The following is a 19,762-nucleotide window of genomic DNA, read 5'->3' on the forward strand; positions in this document are numbered from 1 at the left end:
TTAAGGAAGTAAATATTTTTTTAAAAAAATTCATTTACATCTTACTTCAAAGCATTAGCATCAGCCCAACACTGTGACATCTCTGAATTTAAAATCCCATCTTAATTTGGCCAGCTTTACTATTTGAAAGAAAGTAAAATGATTTGTCAACTAAAGAAAATAATTATTTATTACAGATGCTGTCTCAAACGTTGGACACAAAAAGAGCAGGTAGGTCTTTGATTCTTTTTTGTATGGCTATGTGTATATTTATATGTTTGCATAAATATAGTTGCTCGTGTTATTGGAGGAGTTTTTTTAAAGGATGGTTGTTGTGGGTTTTTCGGGCTCTTCTTTTAAGGACTTTAAGAATAATGCTAAGAGAACTATGGGAATGCATTGTTTTGATGTTTCATTCATAAACATTTCAACAGTCAGCAGCAGGTCTCATTCAGAGCATTTTGTTGCCTAAGGGAGAACAGCAGATGCCCAGCCCACAAATCAAGATGCACAGTTGCCAATTTTCTAGCTTTTCATGTGAAATGTCACTTCATTCTGCCTAATGGCAGTGCTTGCATTGCTTTTTGCATGCGTGCAATAGGTGCCGTTCTAGATAGAGTTATGAGTACAGAATGCCTTAACACACTTAATGGCCAGAATCCTGTTGTTTATGTACACCAGCAGAAGTGCTGTGGCATAAATCACAGCAGTGAATTGCCACTAATGAAGGAGTCAGCACTCGTATTCCTTGTGGCACACTAGTTATGTGGCTTCGCATGCAATGAGAAATATAAAAGGTGACTCCTTAACTAGCAGCAATACGCTGCTGTGATTTAGGAAGCAACTACAGTAGATATGTATTTGACCCACTATCTGTGCCATGTTTCTTACTGTTCCTTTATATATTTATTATGTCAATTATATGACATTAATGCTAATTGTGAATAGATCCAATATTTTATCATGAGTAAATGGTTTATTTTGTCCAGCTACCAAAGCTTACTGGGTTTTTCTCTACCATTTTCACTTGTATTATTTTGGCTTGCTTTTGGCTTGCACGATTGTTTATATCAGTCCTTTAGGGATATTGTTGAGCATGTCCAGATTACATCCCAGCTGATGCATAAAGTAGGACATGGTGTGGGAGTGAATCATACTATTTCTGCCAACTTCTGCTTACAAGAATAAGAATATAACTGCAAAGCAATTTGTAAACTGTATGTATTTTTTAAAAATCCCCTGATTTTAGTGTTATAGCTATAGTGCTAAAATTAGTGCTCTAAACTGATACAGTGCTAATTGAAATACAATGTCTTGTCAGTTCGGTGCTATTTAAAAGCGAGGGATTTTAATGCTAGCAAAAGGGATGAGTATAAGGGTGGTGATGGTGTTAAAGGTTTGCATCAACCGGAAACAGACTATTGCATAGTCTGCCCTGACACTAGTGCTTTTACACTGGTATATGTAAGGAATTGGATTCTGGCCTGTATTTTATTCCTTTGAAAATATTACCCCACTTAAGCCTCAGGAGCTCAAGAGCCTACCTCAAAGCGTTATAACAGAATCAGCAGAAGACAAGATGTGTCAAATATCACCACAAAAAGAGGAAAAGGAATTACAGGTGGTATCGTTAGGAATAGTAAATGTTGTTTCAAATTTCTTTACAAACCTGGTATCTCATGCTGCCAGTCTGTGAACATTACAGGGGGGAGGGATGCACAGTGGCTCTGGAAGGCAACTGAAAGAGAATTGATTTTCAACAACCCAAACAATTTATCAAAGCAGCTTTAGCATAAAACTATTTTGACTGACGTGAAGAAATTAGATTTGAAAAATGCACTTCCTCTTCATAACCAATGGCATAGAAAGATTACCAACAGGAAGAAATAAAAAGTGTAGCCTCAACCTTAGTATATGATTGTGAATACTTAACATTCTTGATAGTGCATAATAACAATTACTACTATTCAATTATGTCCCTTGTGAGCCTCAGAGAGGTTAGGAAGCTTTCAGTTAGTTTAAACTAATTATTTCCTGCACCACATTTTTTTTATGCTGGTGTAGCTCTACACAGCAGTATTTTGTCCACTGTTTGAATGGCCATCTACCAGGGATGTTTTAGCTGTACATTTCCTGTACCAGGCAGGGGTTGTGTTAGAGGATCCATTCCAGCAAAACAATTTTGTGATTGTACAACACTGATTATTCTTCCCAATATGATTTTCTGAAATGTGCAGATTTGTAAGAATTCCTATCTGAGAAAATATTACAACTTACTGGGTAATTACTGGACAAACAAGAATATGTGCAGTGACCACAGGTATGTGCTCATTAAATTCCCTTTTAAAATGGCATTTACAATGGCCATCCTATATACCATCAAGAACAGTTACTTGAAATAAAGCAGCTTTTGTCCACACTACCATCAGCACCAGTCAAACTGACATGCCACATGGTACATTTCAGCTTTGGCACAGATGTCACAACTCAAAGGGTGGACAGAACACAAATTAAACAACACCTTCTTATAAGGTAACCGTCAGGCTCCAATTGGAATGGCCCTTTGCGGAGGGTGGTGAAAGATGAAGAAGCTGGTTCACTTGGCTGAGTAGTCACTTTTTGTGCAAGCTTAAAATAAACTTTGTGCAGAACAACAAATATTTAAATGCAAATATCTTTAATTTTAATATTTCCTCCCTCACAAAACCAAAGATATGAAAAGGAAGGGGGATACTGTATCTAGCATTTGTTTGGAAATCTCAGAAAGTTAGAGGATTCCTTCTGATGGTTGTTGTGAGATTCCTTCTGATTTCTTCTCAGGAAGAAGCCCCAAATTGATAAGAGTGACGAATTTATGAGCATTTTGCACATGGGTTATTCAGAATGATGATAGTGTATCCTATGATTGTATCAGCCCACCTCATACCTTTGCCTTGCATTATTTTGCTATCTGGTTTTCCAGAGTCTTTTCATGGTGTTCTAGACTATAGGAAAAAAATCTGAAGAACTATAATGCACACCAACAAAAGCAAACTCAGTGTACCCAGTAAGCATGGGCTGACATTTTGTAATTTTGCCCTAAACATGAATGAGACCATAGGCATCACATAGGGGAAATGACTGTATTTTTAGATGGAGTTGAGAAGGAAAGAAGCATCCAAGTACTTCCTTTCCCGTTAAGAACGGCTCAAATCATCCCCTTCCTTTTCTGTAGTACTTTTTACTTTTTCACAAGATACATAATCTTCTAAAATGCACCGTTCATTAATATTGGCTAATCACTTGCTAATTAGCTGATTACTTTATGGTACAGGCATCAACAATTATTGAAGTTCTATACGGAAGTAAAATCAATTTCAGGTGTACAAAGTATACCATAAAAGGTTCCCCTGAGGAACTGTGATAGCTGGGTGCAGCTGCAGTTTTTCTTAGAAAACATCCTAAGTATTCTGATAAACATATTGGGAGGTCTTTTGTGTAGTCCAGGAACTGAAATGCCAAGCATTCCGGTTTATTTTTAAAAATTAAAGGACATGCAAATGGAAAATAATGGTATACAAGATAAGGCTTTTCCTCTTATGGAAAATGGGGTGGCGGTTGTACTGATGAAAAAAAGGGGGGTGGTTTGGAAAGTAGAGGTCAATGAAAACTGTGCAGAAAAAAACTTTGTTCAAACTGGCTTGGCTGAGAGTTTTGATCATAGAATTTAACGCTCTGTGTCATAAGAGTCTGGACTATATCCGAAATGTCTCTGGCTTGAGCTGAGTAAACATCTGGGATTGCCAGCTACTGAAGAAAACAAGGTATTTCTTAATATACCATGTTGGCCATCCCTTGGCTTTTTCTCAACTCTGCACCATACTATTGCATGCAATTCTTCCAACATTAAATTTAAGAATAATCACCTGGTGAAAGAGCTCTTGCTTAGGTAATGAAAAGGATTAAATCAGCACAGTATAAATTTACATCCAATACAACTGTACGTAAAGGGGCAACACCATAAGCCAGAATCTCCTTGCAGGAAGGGTATAGCATAACTCCTCACTTGTGATGTGCTATGATCTTGTGCTTATTGTTGCACAAGTAGGAGATCACTCCTCTTGGTTTTAACAGGAGTTATGTTTGTGCGAGGACATACTTGGCTTCTCCCTTACACAAGCTCCAAAAGCCCCACACCCAGGCAGCAGAGCATTGCACAAGCAGGACAGGACAACCTACATTTACACTAACATTCTGTCCCCAAGATAGACTGAACTGCAACTCCAAACACCCAAGCTAGGATGTCTGGCCATGCAGGCTGAGGAAAGATAGTTGGGTAAGGCTATTCTAGACAATTAAAGGTATTTTCGACTGACTGGTTACTAGCTGTGATTAAAAGAACCTTTTACTGTCTGCATGAGTTGATGACACGGCTGTGGAAAAGCCCAGCTAGAGTTCTAATATTGTAACACGTTGGCAATTGCATCATCAGGTCTCAGTTTAGGGGCAGAAGTCTAAGCTCTCATTCAGCAGAATGAAAAGGGGAGGTGCTAAATGCAAAAAGAAAGAGTCTGACACTCAGGAGGGTTCTTCAGTTGTACTGCATCTCCCAGAATCCCCTAGACAGCATGGACAGCACTATACTGTTTGGAAGAATCTAGGAATTGTTGTTGATAATACAATAATGACTCTGCTGGTTGACCTTCCCTGTTTTGAAGAAAGTGAAGTGATACACAGTGACATCTAAGAGGGAGGGAGTGTAAAATCATTACCTTTGGAATCTAAAGTTACCAATAGAAAAATATTGTCTTTCTTTAACAGATGAAAATGCTGTCCCTGTGCCAGCCCCCTGCAAAAAGTACTTTCTGTTACTTCTCAACTTAATACTGTAGCATTCTCTCCACTTGCTGCAATCCTAAATGGCAGCAAGTGGAGAGAAAGCAATCCTCTCTAGTGCAGAATTGTGGACCAAGCATATAAATCAAATAAGGTTGCATCCAACTCCTTTTGACTTTGGAATTTTTTTGATATATTAAGTTTAGGAAGCTTTAGCCATGTCAAAGGATTTTTCCCAAATACCCATGTGCACAGACAATGTTCTGTGTAATCTCCCAGTGGATGACAGCCAACTGCAAAATTAGGGGCAGAAACACCCTTGATCTATAAATACAGTGGTACCTCGATTTACTACCATAATCCGTTCCAGAAGATGGACATAACTTGAAATGGTTGAAATTCAAAGCACCATTTTCCATTGAAATACATAGGAATGTGATTAAACTGTTCCGGCTTGGGGAAAAAAACACCTCAAAAATAAAATAAAAATAAAACAATGCAAGCCCCTTAGGAATGCGCTGGGGCTGCACAAAAAATAAAATAAAACAAAATTAAATTTAAAAAACACCACCCAAAAATAAACGGAGCAAGCCCTGAAGGCACTGGGGCTTTAAAAAACAAAAGCAAAACCCCAAAATAAACGGAGCAAGCCCCAAAGACACTGGGGCTTTAAAAAACAAACAAACAAACAAACAAGAAATGGAACAAGCCCCATAGGAACGAGTTGCTGCTGAAAAAAAAACCACAAAAAAATAAACAATGGAGCAAGCCCTGAAGGCACTGGGGCTTAAAAACAAAACAAAAACAGCGGAGCAAGCCTCACGCTGGGGCTGCAAAAAAAATCACCAAAAAACAAAACAACACAGCACAGAAACATAACCTCCCCAAGCCCAAACCCACCCTGCAAAACCCACCCAGAACAGTTTTTAAAAAACAAAAAGCAGCACCTTACCTTCCGAGGCAGTCCGAAGCCTCCTCCGATTGCACTCACTCTAATCATGGGGGGAAAGAGCTACAAAAAAGCAGCCTCTTCTCTTACCGTTAGCAATTTGAATTTCCCATCCCTTTTCCCTGCCTTTTTTTGATCGTCACTGGAAGCTCCAGCTGCAAATCGAAGCAAAATTGTGTGACTGGAGCTGGTCATAACTCGAAATGGTCGTAAGTTGGGATGTTCGTAAGTCAAGGCACCACTATACTAAGTAATCTGAGTATATTTTGCATGATCCAGTGAAAAATGAAATTATACAATAATTGTTGTTGTTGTTGTTGTTTAGTCGTTTAGTCCTGTCCGACTCTTCGTGACCCCATGGACCAGAGCACGCCAGGCCCTCCTGTCTTCCACTGTCTCCCGGAGTTGTGTCAAATTCATGTTGGTAGCTTCGATGACACTGTCCAGCCATCTCGTCCTCTGTCGTCCCCTTCTCCACTTGCCTTCATACTTTCCCAACATCAGGGTCTTTTCCAGGGATCACAGGGTTTGCTCTTCATGTTCCAGGATGGGACATTTTAGTCCCTCATCTGTATAAATGCAGGAGAGGGGATATCTTTATTGTGTTTATGTGTGTGTTTTCATCAAGTTGGCTTATAGTGACCCTAACAAGGTTTGCAAGGTAAGTGAGATAATTAAAGAGGCTTTTTACCATGTCCACTCCCCCAGTGAGTTTCTGTGGACAAGTGGGGATTCAAACCCTGTTCTCTAGAGTCATAGTCCATCAGTCTATCCACTACACCACACTGGGAATCATTAGACTACAAATTATAGAGGGACCTTGGCTGCAAGATGGGCAGTATATTGAATGAATGAATGAATGAATGAATGAATGAATGAATGAATGAATGAATGAATGAATGAATGAATACTTTTTAAAAATCAAGCAATTAGCAAGCTTTCATGGATTAAGTCCACTTCTTCAGGCAATGCACCAATATTGCAGAAAAATTATAAATTATTAAAGTCCCAAAATTCATGGGAGAAGTCTGCCAGGTATACATTATCATTTGGGCTTTAATTGCTTCTCTTGTCTGGTGAGTACATTCTGATTCCAGCTTTCCTATGGAGGCTGCCACATTTTTGCATCTTCCCCAACCATGTGTGTGTGTATGTGTAGAGGTTGTGTTGATGAAGTAAGTGTGTGTGTCTGTGTGTGTGTCTGTGTGTGTGTCTGTCTGTGTGTGTGTGTAGAGGTTGTGTTGATAAAGTCTGAAACCAAACACCCCAAAGGTGGTTTGTAGCCATCATTTGAACTCATCTTGAGAAGCATACCTTGGTGTCTCTTTGTGAATAGTAGTGTTGAACACCTTGATTGGTGACATGGGTGTTGTCAACATTCAAGCTGCCCTTTTTTCCTACTGGCAATGGAGCTACAATATTGTGCAGCAATAATGGGCCATTTCCTGGCATTTTGAATAGTGTATACAGAAGCACAATATTCAATATTGATAAACTGGAGATTTTATTTTGAAAAACTGTATATTAAAATGCAACACCAACTCTACTGGTAACTTTCAAAACATTAGAATTGTCATGGAGTCAGAAAATACTCCACAACTCTATAAACACATTTCTTAAAAAATAATTCTGGTGTATTAGGGTTAAGTTAGCTGGTTCAAGTCAATTTCCCAGCCACAGTATAATATTATGGGATTATGGGGACAGGCCAACACTAACACTTGTTCTTTTAAATTTGCCTTACCATAATTATTAGCCTGGTTTTTGCATTATGAGTCCTGTGCATAGACAAACTTTTTTAAAAAGTAGAAACTGCCCTAAGCATATAGTACTTTTAGGCTTCAACAGCTGTGGGGAAATAGACTAAAAAATCCCCACAAACAGCTATGATTCCTGTGAACTTCTATTTTTACAGTTTGCTTTAACTTATCTTGTTTTAAATGCACACTATTACTTCTTTGATTTTTTTGCATTATATTTGTTACATCTGAAAGCTGAATTCTCTCTTTTCAGCAGAATAATATTCTAGAAACAGGCTTTCTATGTTCTTAACAATATATATTCATAAGTTCGACTTTGAATGAGATTATTTCATTGTATATAATTTTTCCCTTCATGGATTGCTGCCTTGTCATGGTGAAGGGGCTTGAGTAATTCAGATAAACTATGGGATATGTCGTGCAGGGTCACCCAAGATGGATAGGTCTCTGGTCCATGGGGTCATGAAGAGTCGGACACAACTTAAGGACTAAACAACAAAAATATAATTTTGGCTTGATGTGACATACTGAATGACATATAATCAGTTTTCAGTTAATGTCCTGAAAATCAGAACTTTGTTAAAACATTAATATTTGTGGTGCATCATGCCTTAAGAAGACAGAATTTTTACCATAGGATTTGAGATGTATGCTGTTAAATTTCCTAACATGAACAAATAATAATCTAACATCAACAGTGATTCTTGGGAAGATTTCATAAAGATGGCAACACCCATGTTGTACTATATATATAATTTATTAATATTTATCCAAATGTGTTCCTTTTCTTGCCTGTCCCAAGTTTTCAACTATGTTTTCTTGGGAACATCCTTCTGCAACTGTTTGGACAGTGTGAAATCTATGGCTTCTGAAAATTATCCAATGATTTATGGATCACTCTGTTTTAACGTCAAAATATGGGACAGGTACATACTGACCTTGTTACCCTTTATTATCCATTGCAATAAGATATAATTTATTTTGATTTATGTAAATTCATGATATTTTTTTCCTGATACACCTGCTACTTTTCTTCTGAAATTGACCGGAACAATGGCAAAACTCTTCCCCACCAACAGAACCACATTAAATGCTCTGGATAATATGTTTGCAACTAGCAGACATTTTCTTGTCTTATAATTTAATAAACAGAGAGTTGGATCTTCTCACAGTTGTACACATTCTTTGCATATGATAACATTACTGCTCCTTTCCTGTTTAGTCTACTTCACTTGCTCCATCCCAGCAGGTTTCAGTAATTGCCTATCAAATCATAATTGCCTTTGCATACTACTGTAATAGTTGCATCGTGTTTCTTTCCCATGATCTATGCATTGGTATAGAAAGACGTTTGAAACCATAGGTCACTCCCTCCACCTGCTTCCTCATTGGATTTTCCTGTACCACCATCCCAGTTCCTGGGACATAATTACTTGGCATCACCCGTCCTATGAAATATCATCTCCCTACCTGGGAGAATTCAGTTTAAATCCTTCCAGTGTCAATAACAGATTTGAAAGATTTCTGGCAGATATTTTCTTCCCAAAGGCACTCTTCCCCCACCGCTTTGTTGCTGTTCCAAAATGATCCACTCTACTCTGCCTGGAGACACTTTATCTTCCCTGCTGTGCCGAAGTTTGGATAGGTGGGTCTCAAGCTGCTGAACCATCTTTTCCAGCAGGGCTACCAGTTGGCATTCATTACAGTTTTCCAGTTCCCTGTTCTCAGTCAGGAGGGCTGCACAAATAACGCAGGTCACTGCAGCAGCAACCTCACCCCTCAAATTTCTTCCCTCCCACTTTGTCCCTCGCAGCAACTGCCCAGCTAAATGTCCATGCACTCTGTTTATATGGTCTTGCTCACAAGTGCAGCTATACACCATGCAGCTCTGATCCTTTCTGTGTTTGTCTCACAGGAGCAAAATGGGAGGGAATTTACATGGTTAGTCTAGATGGCAAATTAATTCTGAAAACCCACTTTCATTTAAGCTTATTCTGCTGACAAGGTCTGCCCTTTCACCAGCTTTTTCCCCTTGCACAGCAGTTGTTAAAATAGCAAGAGATTATTGTTAACACAATGCTACTTATGCCTCAAAGAAAGGGAAGAAGATTTGGTAAAGGCAAGTGAAATGTCAAGAACCAGCCAGTTTCAGCAATATATCTGAAGTGATAAACATAACATTATGCAGCCTGTTTTGCTGATGTACAATGATGTTGAGTTTAACAGAGCAGCACGAGGCTGGCAGAAGAGGTGCTGCACTGCAGTAATGTAACAAAAATCCCCAAGTGACCTTGGCTGTTTGTAAAACACTCTCTAATATCCCCTTGAATTGCTACATTACAATAAATTGTTTAGGGTTTGACTGATTTTCCTGGACTTCCCCTGGGCTAAACCCCAGTTCAGCTTAGGCAAAGATCTAAACAGAAAAACCTGAGAAAATAATTTCCCATTAATACCCTGTTTTACAAAGTGGCAGGACCAGGGTTCGTGTTAGGTAGGGAGGTAAATATCTTCCCTTACACTGTTACCCTAGAGGATGTGTCCCCACTTCTGCAGCAGCTATGTATTTGGATGGAAGTTCTTTTGGCATTTGTTTTTATGAAAAAACATCTTTTTTAAAGGAGGGGGACTTCCATTCAGGTTATAGTGCTTGTGGAATGGGTTAAATTCCTCTTCCTTATCCCAGCCTATAAATTCCCTGATGCTTCCTGCTACTGCTGAAAATCCAGTGTTGCCCACCTCCCCCATATTCTTCACTCCCCCTTCCATTGCTCTGAAATAACAAAAATAAACTAGCAACGTTAAAAGCAGACAGAGATTGTACCTATTTAATGACTAATGTGCTTGCGATACATACTGTATGCTGGTCATTTTTTGTGGCCTGATACGGTTAGCATAACTTTAATTAGATCTGTCAGCGTGAAGTCTGAAATTCAAACAAACAGCACTAGAGAAATTGAAAGCAATTTGTGTTTTCTTAAAGGAAGCCACATTAGTCTCTGGTGTATTGCAGCAAAAGAAAAAAAATCAATAAAGAGTCTTGTGGCAACAGAGACTAACAAGTTTTGTTTGGCATAAGCTTTCATAGACCATTCCATATGCACCTGAACAGGGATACAGGCCACAAAAACATGCTGCCTGGGGGAGAAGCATAGGGCTACTCCACCACATTGTGTGATCGGGCCACCGCTGTTGCTCTCTGCACAAATAGCAGTCTGTAGTAGCGTAGCAGCCACACTAGTAGCAGCTGCAAGGTACTTAATTCCATTCCTCACACTTTTCCAGAAGAGGATAATGAGTTGCCCCAGGAGGGCAGTTTGGTTTGCTTCCACTCTGCACTGCTTGATTTCCTCTCAAAGGTGACTTTTTGGAAAAACCAGGAGGAGCCGACTGCAGCATAGCAGAAACAGGCCTACCATGACAGCACCTGCTCTTCCTTCTTCTGCTTCTTTTGTGAATCTGCCGGGAGGCGCTGTCACTTTGCCACCATTGTTATCTTTGCTGCGGCAGGTGGCACATGGCAGCAAGCGCCCTCTTGGGGAGGCAATGGCCATCATTTCACCATCTTCAGTATTTGGCTGCCTGTGGCAACTTTCTTACCAGAGTTGATGGCAGGACTCGACCCTGGCCACAAGACTCTCCTGGTTGTTATCTTCAGTAACATGAAAATCAAGAATTCATGCATCTTCCCTGTGGTATGGAATATAGAAATCACATCGCTCACCTTAAATCTCCCACTCCAGTAAAGCCATTTCATAGAGTACATTTTTATTATTAAGAGGTTGCCTTGGCAGGGTGAGGGCATTATGTTCAAATGTGTCTCCTAGATCTGGCTGAAAACATTGTTCTGCTTGGGGCAGGGCAACAAATAATAGCCCTCCATCCCACAGAACACTGCTACACAAACAGGTCAAAATACATATCACTCAACACCAGTACAATTATATAAATAAGGCAGAAAACCCCCACATCCATGTCTTCCCATCCCAGGCCCTTTCATGATACCAAAATCTTGCTGGCTGTGGCATCCACCGCAGCCTTTCTAAGGGAGGTCTGCCATTGGCTTTTCTTGTGATGTTTTCTTTTTCTTTCTTTCTTTCTTTCTTTCTTTCTTTCTTTCTTTCTTTCTTTTTCTTTCTTTCTTTCTTTCTTTCTTTCTTTCTTTCTTTCTTTCTTTCCCTCTCTCTCTCTCTTTTTGCTCTACTCTATTTTGTTTTTGATTATGCCATACCTGCACATAAAATATTAGGAGTCCGCCATAATTCATTCCAGTCTAACCTTCTCTGTGACATGTTAGCTTTCTATATGTGTGAGTCTTTTGTAGGCAGGCAGAGTTGGAGAATTTAAAAATGTGAGCCTATAAAAAGGTCTGAAATTATGTAGTGCAAGGGTACATTTACCATGTTACCAGCTGTTTACTAGGCTCATACATGAGGGACATATCCATAAGACTGATGAAGAATGTATTAAAAATCAAAGAAGCATGACTTTTCGGCATCTCCACTGATTCACATAATTCTGGACTACTGACTGCTGAACCCATGGGGGAAAAAATCCTGTCAGCACTGTTCCAGAGGTCATTCTTAGGTTCTTTCCTAGGTTCATTCCTAGGTCATTCCTAGTGGCATCAACCAGAAACAAGGAGAAATGTTCACCCTCAGGTGCACCTTGTGGAGTTGTAAAAATAACTATTCCTTTGGCTTGTTTCACCAGACAGATTATATCCATCACTTTCAATACCTGTACGGTTCAAGCTTAAGTAGCAACAGATGGCCATTTCTCTAAACTTGGACTGGATTGCTACTTTAGAGAGATTTTAATTATTCAGACTTCAGAGAGTCAGAGATTTTGTCAGAAAAAGAGTGGAAGGTTACCACTTTTAAAGCTTCGAACACACACATTTCTTTAAATGTCCAAGGATGTGTGATAGATATATATTATTTTACTTCCACTGAGTTTCTGTTTTTATGTCTCTCATCTAGGACATCCATGGAACTTCTATGGAATGTCAAAAAAGTCCTGTTTTTGGAATTATAGGCATGAAATGTCATGCTTGGTTTTCAGTTGGATGCACACACTAATTTGCACGTCTCCATGTTTAATCCCTGAGCCAGCTTCTCCAAGATGTTGTCAATCTACCTGCCTTCATACTAGTAATAAAGAGTAAATGAGATAGTATTTATGTATGGGATAGTGTATGTATTTCATATCAGGCTTTGATTCGTAGATCTTGGGCTTGGACAGAAATAGATAATGCAAACCAGAAGCCTTGACTTATGCTACTAGCAGAGCTACTTCTGTTACTGACATAGTTACTTCCATGGATTTGTTCTTTTAACTTTTGATTGATTTATTAATTGATTGACTGACCAATTATCATAATCTTTCTAAACTGCTCTTTATCTATATTGACACCCAGATGATGTACAAACATAGTTGTCAATAAAATAACTGCTATGCGAATTTGACATAAAGCTGAAGAAAAGTCACCTGTCGGTTTTTACTATTTTTATTGGAAGCCAGATTATTAAGATATTTGAAGGATACAGTAGAAACTTAAATAATACAAAAGTATTAGAATCATTCACTGTGAGGCGCTAGTCCCCCTCTATTCAGCACTGGTTAGGCCTCACCTAGATTATTGTGGCCAGTTGTGGACACCACACTTCAAGGAGGATGCTAACAAATTGGAACCAGTTCAGAGGAGGACGAGAAGGGTGATGAGGGGGCTGGAAACCAAACCTTATGAGGAAAGGCTGAAAGAACTGGGCATGTTTAGCATTGAGAAAAGAAGACTGAGGGGTGATATTATCACACTTTTCAAATATCTGAAAGGTTGTCATACAGAGGAGGGACAGGATCTGTTCTCAATCATCCCAGAGTGAAGGACACACAACAATGGGCTCAGGTTAAAGTACGCCAGATTTTGGTTGAATATCAGGAAAAACTTCCTAACTGTTAGAGCAGTACGACAGTGGAACCAGTTACATTGGGATTTGGTGAGTGCTCCAACACTGAAGGGATTCAAGAAAAACTTACATAACCATCTGGCAGATATGCTTTGATTGTATTCCTGCATTGAGCAGGGGGTTGGACTTGATGGCCTTGTAGGCCCCTTCCAACTTAACTTTTCTATGATTCTATGAAATACCAAACTGAATCGGTTCAAATTAAGGCCAATTCAAATTTGATCTGACTGGTTCAAAGCCAGTAAAATTGGATTAGGATTGAATAATTCAGACTAATTCAGTTACTGAGACATCAAACCCCAAGAAAAGAAAACCAAATGGGTTGTCATACAGAAAATGTGGAGAGAGGGAGGAATGAAACTGGACTTTTGTCTTTTGACATTTCTGACTTCCAGTCTCAGAAAGAATCTCGTCAGCATTCTCCAATCACAGGGTTTATGGCAAGGGATGGCAAAAAAGGTGCTAATTCTTTTTTAGCTACAGAAACATTTTTGAAATATATTTCTTGGCATTTGATAGCAAATTTGCCTTGACTTAAGGTTATGTTTGGCTGCCCCTAATCTTATCATAATCTAGGGATATAAATCATCTTTTGTCTCATAATTGCTTGTTTCCAGACATGGCAAAATCTTTCCCTTTGCCTCTGAAACACCAAGCTATTTTCTATAGGAATTATTACCTCTATGAAAATAACCTTTATACAAAAGTGAAATAGCAACTGCATTGTTGTTTGGGCATTTTAAAAATCAGAAGCAACTATTGGATTGTTTGTGGTTTTGGTCAAGCTAGCCAGCTCTTCTGTGCTTATTGTGGAGATGTGGAGCTGTCAGTGAGGAGAAAAAGCATTTGTCTCATCTTGCACTGGAGCAGAAACTCTTCTGAAGTTTAATTCCGAAGATTTTGGGAGGGGTGTATGCTAACTCCTCCAATTGTGTGGCCTATCCATGCAAAGCCCTAGAACAATTGTCCTCCCATAACGACACACACAAAATCCTCATAGTGTAACAGCATTTCAGTAAATAAAGTGAGACAGGACATTTAAACAATGTAATCGTCTAGAAAACCACTTGTTCCAAATCTCCCCAAAAAGCTCACCTATAGTTCCTGTAGAGCTATAAATCAGGGAATTACTGCTTATTTTAAATGTGCAGGTTATGGGAAAGATAGCTACTTTTGTCTGTGACAGTACGGAAAAAGTGACTAAGTATAGTCTGAATGGATTGTATTATACTGGAAGGAAACAAAAACTAGTTAAAAACATCACCCACTGCTTCTGATCTGGAGAGAAAGATGGCACTGCTTCACAGAGCTCTGTAAAATCTTTTTATTTAAATATTTACCATTTATTTACAATTCGGTTTGGAAAGCAAATTCAGTTTGAAACTGTAAGATGCAGTTTTGAATTGCTGCCCAGGCCTGGTGTCAGCAAATGGCATTTGTGGGCAGTTGCCCAAGTCCATATGCTCTGGCCGAGCCCACTGGTGCGCAGACATCAGCCTTGGTTCTGCCAAAGCAAGTAACTTGGAGACAGCATTTAAAATTTCCCACAGAGCCCTGGAACAGTGGCAAGGTTAGGACATTGCAGAGAATTTAAAACAACAGCTCCCAGTCACTGATTACAGTGCTGCTGGTCGCTGCTGTTACCAGGTAATCCTGCCAGGGCAGAGGGACATAAAAGAAGGGACTTCTTGAAGGGACTTTGCCAAGGGCCTCCTCAACATGGAGGTGGCCTTCCTCTTGATAATTACTTTGGCTTGTGCTGTTCCACTGTAGCATGGACTCTATACTGCCCTGTCATGAGTCAGGGAGGACTGGAGCCCAAATGAAAGGCTTTAGAGAAAAACAGAGAGCCATCTCATCTTCACTTTTACCATTGCTAAAAGATGTGAGGAAGTTCTTCTCTAATCAAACCTAAACCACGGATTCCAGGCACCATGAGCCATTGAATGAACCCCCAACGACAGGACCCGGAAGCTTTTCCAGGCAGCAAAAAAACATTCATGATTTCTAAACCTATTCCAAAAGCACATGAGAGATTGACATAGTGTACCTGTGATATCCTTAAACTATGCCGAACCCCTTTTTGAAGACTGTGCTGGGGCAAAGCCCAATGTGGCCCTGGTATATTCTGTGACCAAACCACTCCATATTTCATTTACCAGGGCATTCAGTAGGTCTTTTAGAACTCTAGTAATACTAGCATTCTACCTGAAAATCCAAGAACCCCAACACATAAAAATGATTCTGAAGATGGCATAACTATGAAGTGCAAAGGAAGGCATAGGATTTACCAGCTTTGACCCAGTTTTTATCCTTCAGTGGCACAAGAAACATGCTAAACCTTCAGCTATTTGAAAGGTAATCCGGAACATTTTTGATCTTGCATTGCAGAGAAGGGAAATGCTTTATTTTCCCTCCTCTGCCTTTGCTTGTTCTGTTTTTCTTGTCCTCACCAGAGTCAACACTAAAACTTGCGTTGAGCTGGAGGATGTAATCTATTATTCTTCTGGGATTTACACTGCATGGGTGTTCTCTTTTATAACAAAGATCCTGAGAGCCATCTTGAGGTTACTTGATTTTCTAAATGATTCATCTTTTTTAATGATACCGAGAAGTGACTCCTGTTCTTTGGCAGAAATAAACATACATTTGAGACACCCCCATTCCTTTCCCTCCTAAAAGTAATACCATTCACCACCACCATCCAAAGGAAAAATCATTTGAGGAAAAATACATTTGGACTTGAAAGAGTAGGAACAGATAATTGCTTAGTTATTTTTATTGCAGGATTCTTTGAAAGGTATGGAGAAGAAGGAATGTAAGAGAAGGGAGCAGATACTGTCATGATTTCCAGATCTCTTTTTCCATTGACAGCTAGTCAAACGCTAATGTGAGTCTTTCCTCTCTGTGTTTCCCACAGTCAGTAAGACTTATCTGACAATGGAGTTAGTGTCAGCTGTCCAAAACTAACTAGAAGATATGTTCCTTTCGCCACTGTTATTGCTTATCACCGACACCTTCTAACTTCCCCCACCTTCAGCTGTAGTTCATTTACAAGCACACAAGGCCAGGATTTCTTGATCTTGTTGTTGTTGTTAATGCAATTTCTCCTGCTTTAACCTCACTAAATTATGAGGAATTACATCACGGCTGGACTTGGTCCAAGGTGGCTGAGATGAGAAGCAATAAAGTGCTACTTAAGACAGTTTAGGTCTGTGCAGGTGCTAAATGAGAACATAAGTCTTAAGATATTGTATTTATATTTCAGATATCTGGACTGTACTACAGCCTCAATGCATATAAGTTATGTCCATGGCTGTGTTGGGCACATCAAGATGCTGTCCTGTCTAAAAACAGAAAAATCTAAGCCTTACATACCCAAGCCAAGTGTTGCTGAAAGACAACAGGGGCTGTCTGGCCCAGGCCCTCACAAAGCATGTATCCTGCTGTTGTCAGCTCCTGTATATCCTGTATATCCTTTGTAGGATCTTGCCTTGGCACTTCCCTTTTTTTTTTTAAACCTGAGCTCTTGAAACTTCCAGAACATTGTAAGGAGGGGCAACTTTGGAGGGTTTGAGGATTTGTTTCTGCCACAACAGATCCTGGACCTGCTGTGGCTTGAACCCCCTGTCCCATGTCTCATTGTTTGATTTAAATGGAATTTTTGGATAGCCAACAAAATTCAGTGATGTGGTTCATGAGAAAGCCATGGGAGGGGGTTGGAGAAAGAAAGAAAGAAAGAAAGAAAGAAAGAAAGAAAGAAAGAAAGAAAGATAGATAGATAGATAGATCGATAGATCGATAGATCGATAGATCGATAGATCGATAGATCGATCACCCAGGAGCTTGCAATCTAAATTTCTACTCCGAAGGAAAGGTTGGGAAATGGAAAAGGAGCGACAATAAGAAATGCAAATATGCACACCTTTGTGTTGTTTAACTTGAAGGATAAAGGTTGAGGAGCCAAAGAGACTCCAAATATCATTTAGTTTCCAGTGTGTCAATCCAAGATGTTGTTAATAGGCTATTTAAGTGAAAGAGAGACATTTTTTCATCAATGTGACTTTCATTTAATTGAAAGGGGGGTGTGTGTGTGCGCGTGCGTGTATAAACACCTTTACATGTCATCTTAATCATCCAGCCACATGCAAGGATTCTAATGTGAGAGAAAAACATGTCTTTCATAAGTTCACACAGCATTGTGACAGAGAATTAGAACACACATATGACTAAATCCAGCTTTAGATTCAACTCGAGTACAGTAGATACGCTGAATCAATAGAACTTTAGTAAGTCAACATGTATGTATGCTTGTGTGAGTGTTTTAGTTGTGTGTGTGTGTGTGTAATATGGTTTTCAATGTATGTGTGATATTAAAAGAATGGTTTTACCAGTACCAAACACACATCCAGAGAGTTTCCCTAGCTGAGTGGCAATCCGAACCCAGTTCTCCTGAATCTTAGCCTGTCACTCTTTCCACTACATCACACTGGCTCTTCGTCATATGTATACATTCCTTTCACTCAATGCCTATACATTCCCTTCATTCAATGTGTCTGCTGTACCTGGAACTAACAACTGGATTTAGCCCACAGGTTCCAAATGGAATAGGCTGAACCGTTTTACAAAGTGGCGATAGGGAATTACCGTATAGCGGACCATCTTTTTGTTATTTTTCAGGCTTAGTTTTGTAGGAGACCAAGTCAGATTCTTGTCTTTGTTCTGCAGCTATGAAGCAAAAGAGAATTCAAGAACTTTATGAAATGCTACAAAATGTCCAATTAGGAAGGTGTTTTATCACTATGAGATGGAACAAATACTATCCATTAGGACCCTTGGACAATTTGCCATTTCCACTGCAATAGGGAGAGATATCATTCACATATTACTCAAAATGCTGACATGATTTTGTTAGTAATGTTTTAAAATTTATGCACATAATTCTCCCACTGTGATGTCAAGAAAACATATATAAAGATTTTTGTGCTCCATCCAAATTACACAGGGAAGCTAAACATGTGAGTGAGTCAGAGTGAAGTGTTCCCGGCTAACCCTTAAAAACTGAGAACTCCATTTGTTATTGCTGACTTGTTAATATAACACGGTCATTGACATTTCCTGGTTACTATAAACAGTGAGATGCTTTTAAAGTTAATGGAATGCAGGTGCTGTTAGGCTCTAAAATGTGGTCAGAGAAAAAGTTCTTCAAAGAAATGCAAGCCCTCCGTAGTGCATCCTGACCAGTAGGTTAATATTCCATTATTTTATTTCCAAACATCCAAACTGTACCCTATGAGCTCTCACCTACTGCTCCTAGGACAATTAGAAGAGCCATCCCGAATATGACCAAAGGACCAAAGCCCTACCTCATTCAGCAATCAGTTTATAGAGCCACCACTTTGCCTATCGAAAACCTCCTTTGTGTGCAGCATGAGTGGGTATAAAAGTGGTTCCTTTAATATTACACGAACAATTCACTTCAATCCTAAATCCCACTTCTTCAGGAACATGTGCATTCAGGGGCTATGATTCAGTATGATATATAGTGGTTAGAGTGTTGAATGACTGATGGTTTTAATGATTTTAATACTTTGTTTTTAGTGATGTCTGCTGCTGCACTGAGTGCTGTTTCTAATGGGCATGCAGGATAAAAATGGAATAAATACATAAACAATTATGTCAAAGGGAGATCCTGCGCTGCAGTGAGACCATTAGTAGAATTTGGATCAGTTTTGCATCTGATGATCCAGAAAAATGCATGACTTGATACACATTTGGCTTTGTGTTGCAATTATGCTTTCTTTTCCATTGGCCAATCACTATCTCTTAGCCTATTCTACCTCAAAGAGCTGTGAGTTTAGGAGGAGGAAGATACATATCCTGCTGAGTTCTGTGGAAGGAGGATGGGAAAAATAAATAAGGGTACCAAAGTTACCTCCTGCATCATAAAGTGTTGCAGACAGGCAGGGCAGAATGTCTGCTTTTCTTTTGAAAAGGAAAGCAAGGAGGAAAATAGCCTTTTAAAAAGGTAAAATCAAATTTCAGCAATGCATTTGTAGCAATAAATAGCAGTGGGGGGGCACACCAATAGTCAAGTTTATCACTTGTGAGCCTGGTCTTTCACACCCCTGGTCCAGACCAACAGCCAGTGTCTCTCCCAAGATTTCAAGCACGGTCCTCCACATCCTAACCTATGCAAGATAGTGAGTGTTTCATATGTAAGGCATGCATTCCACCATTCAGCTGTGTACCATTCTGGTTTTCAGTACCAGTGTCTCTCTGTTGCCCTG

General features: G+C 39.4%; 1 protein-coding gene across 1 annotated transcript in view; it reads left to right on the forward strand.

Moving 5' to 3' along the window:
• The window catches only part of STARD13 (StAR related lipid transfer domain containing 13), a 255,721-nt gene that overhangs the window by 72,644 nt on the left and 163,315 nt on the right, over positions 1-19,762 (forward strand). Inside the window, exon 4 of the mRNA XM_072993776.2 lies at positions 177-210. Coding sequence (XP_072849877.2) covers positions 177-210 — 34 coding nt within the window. The remainder of the gene's footprint in view (positions 1-176; positions 211-19,762) is intronic.

This window comes from Pogona vitticeps, chromosome 3 (assembly GCF_051106095.1).
Source record: "Pogona vitticeps strain Pit_001003342236 chromosome 3, PviZW2.1, whole genome shotgun sequence".
NCBI classification, from domain to species: Eukaryota; Metazoa; Chordata; class Lepidosauria; order Squamata; family Agamidae; genus Pogona; species Pogona vitticeps.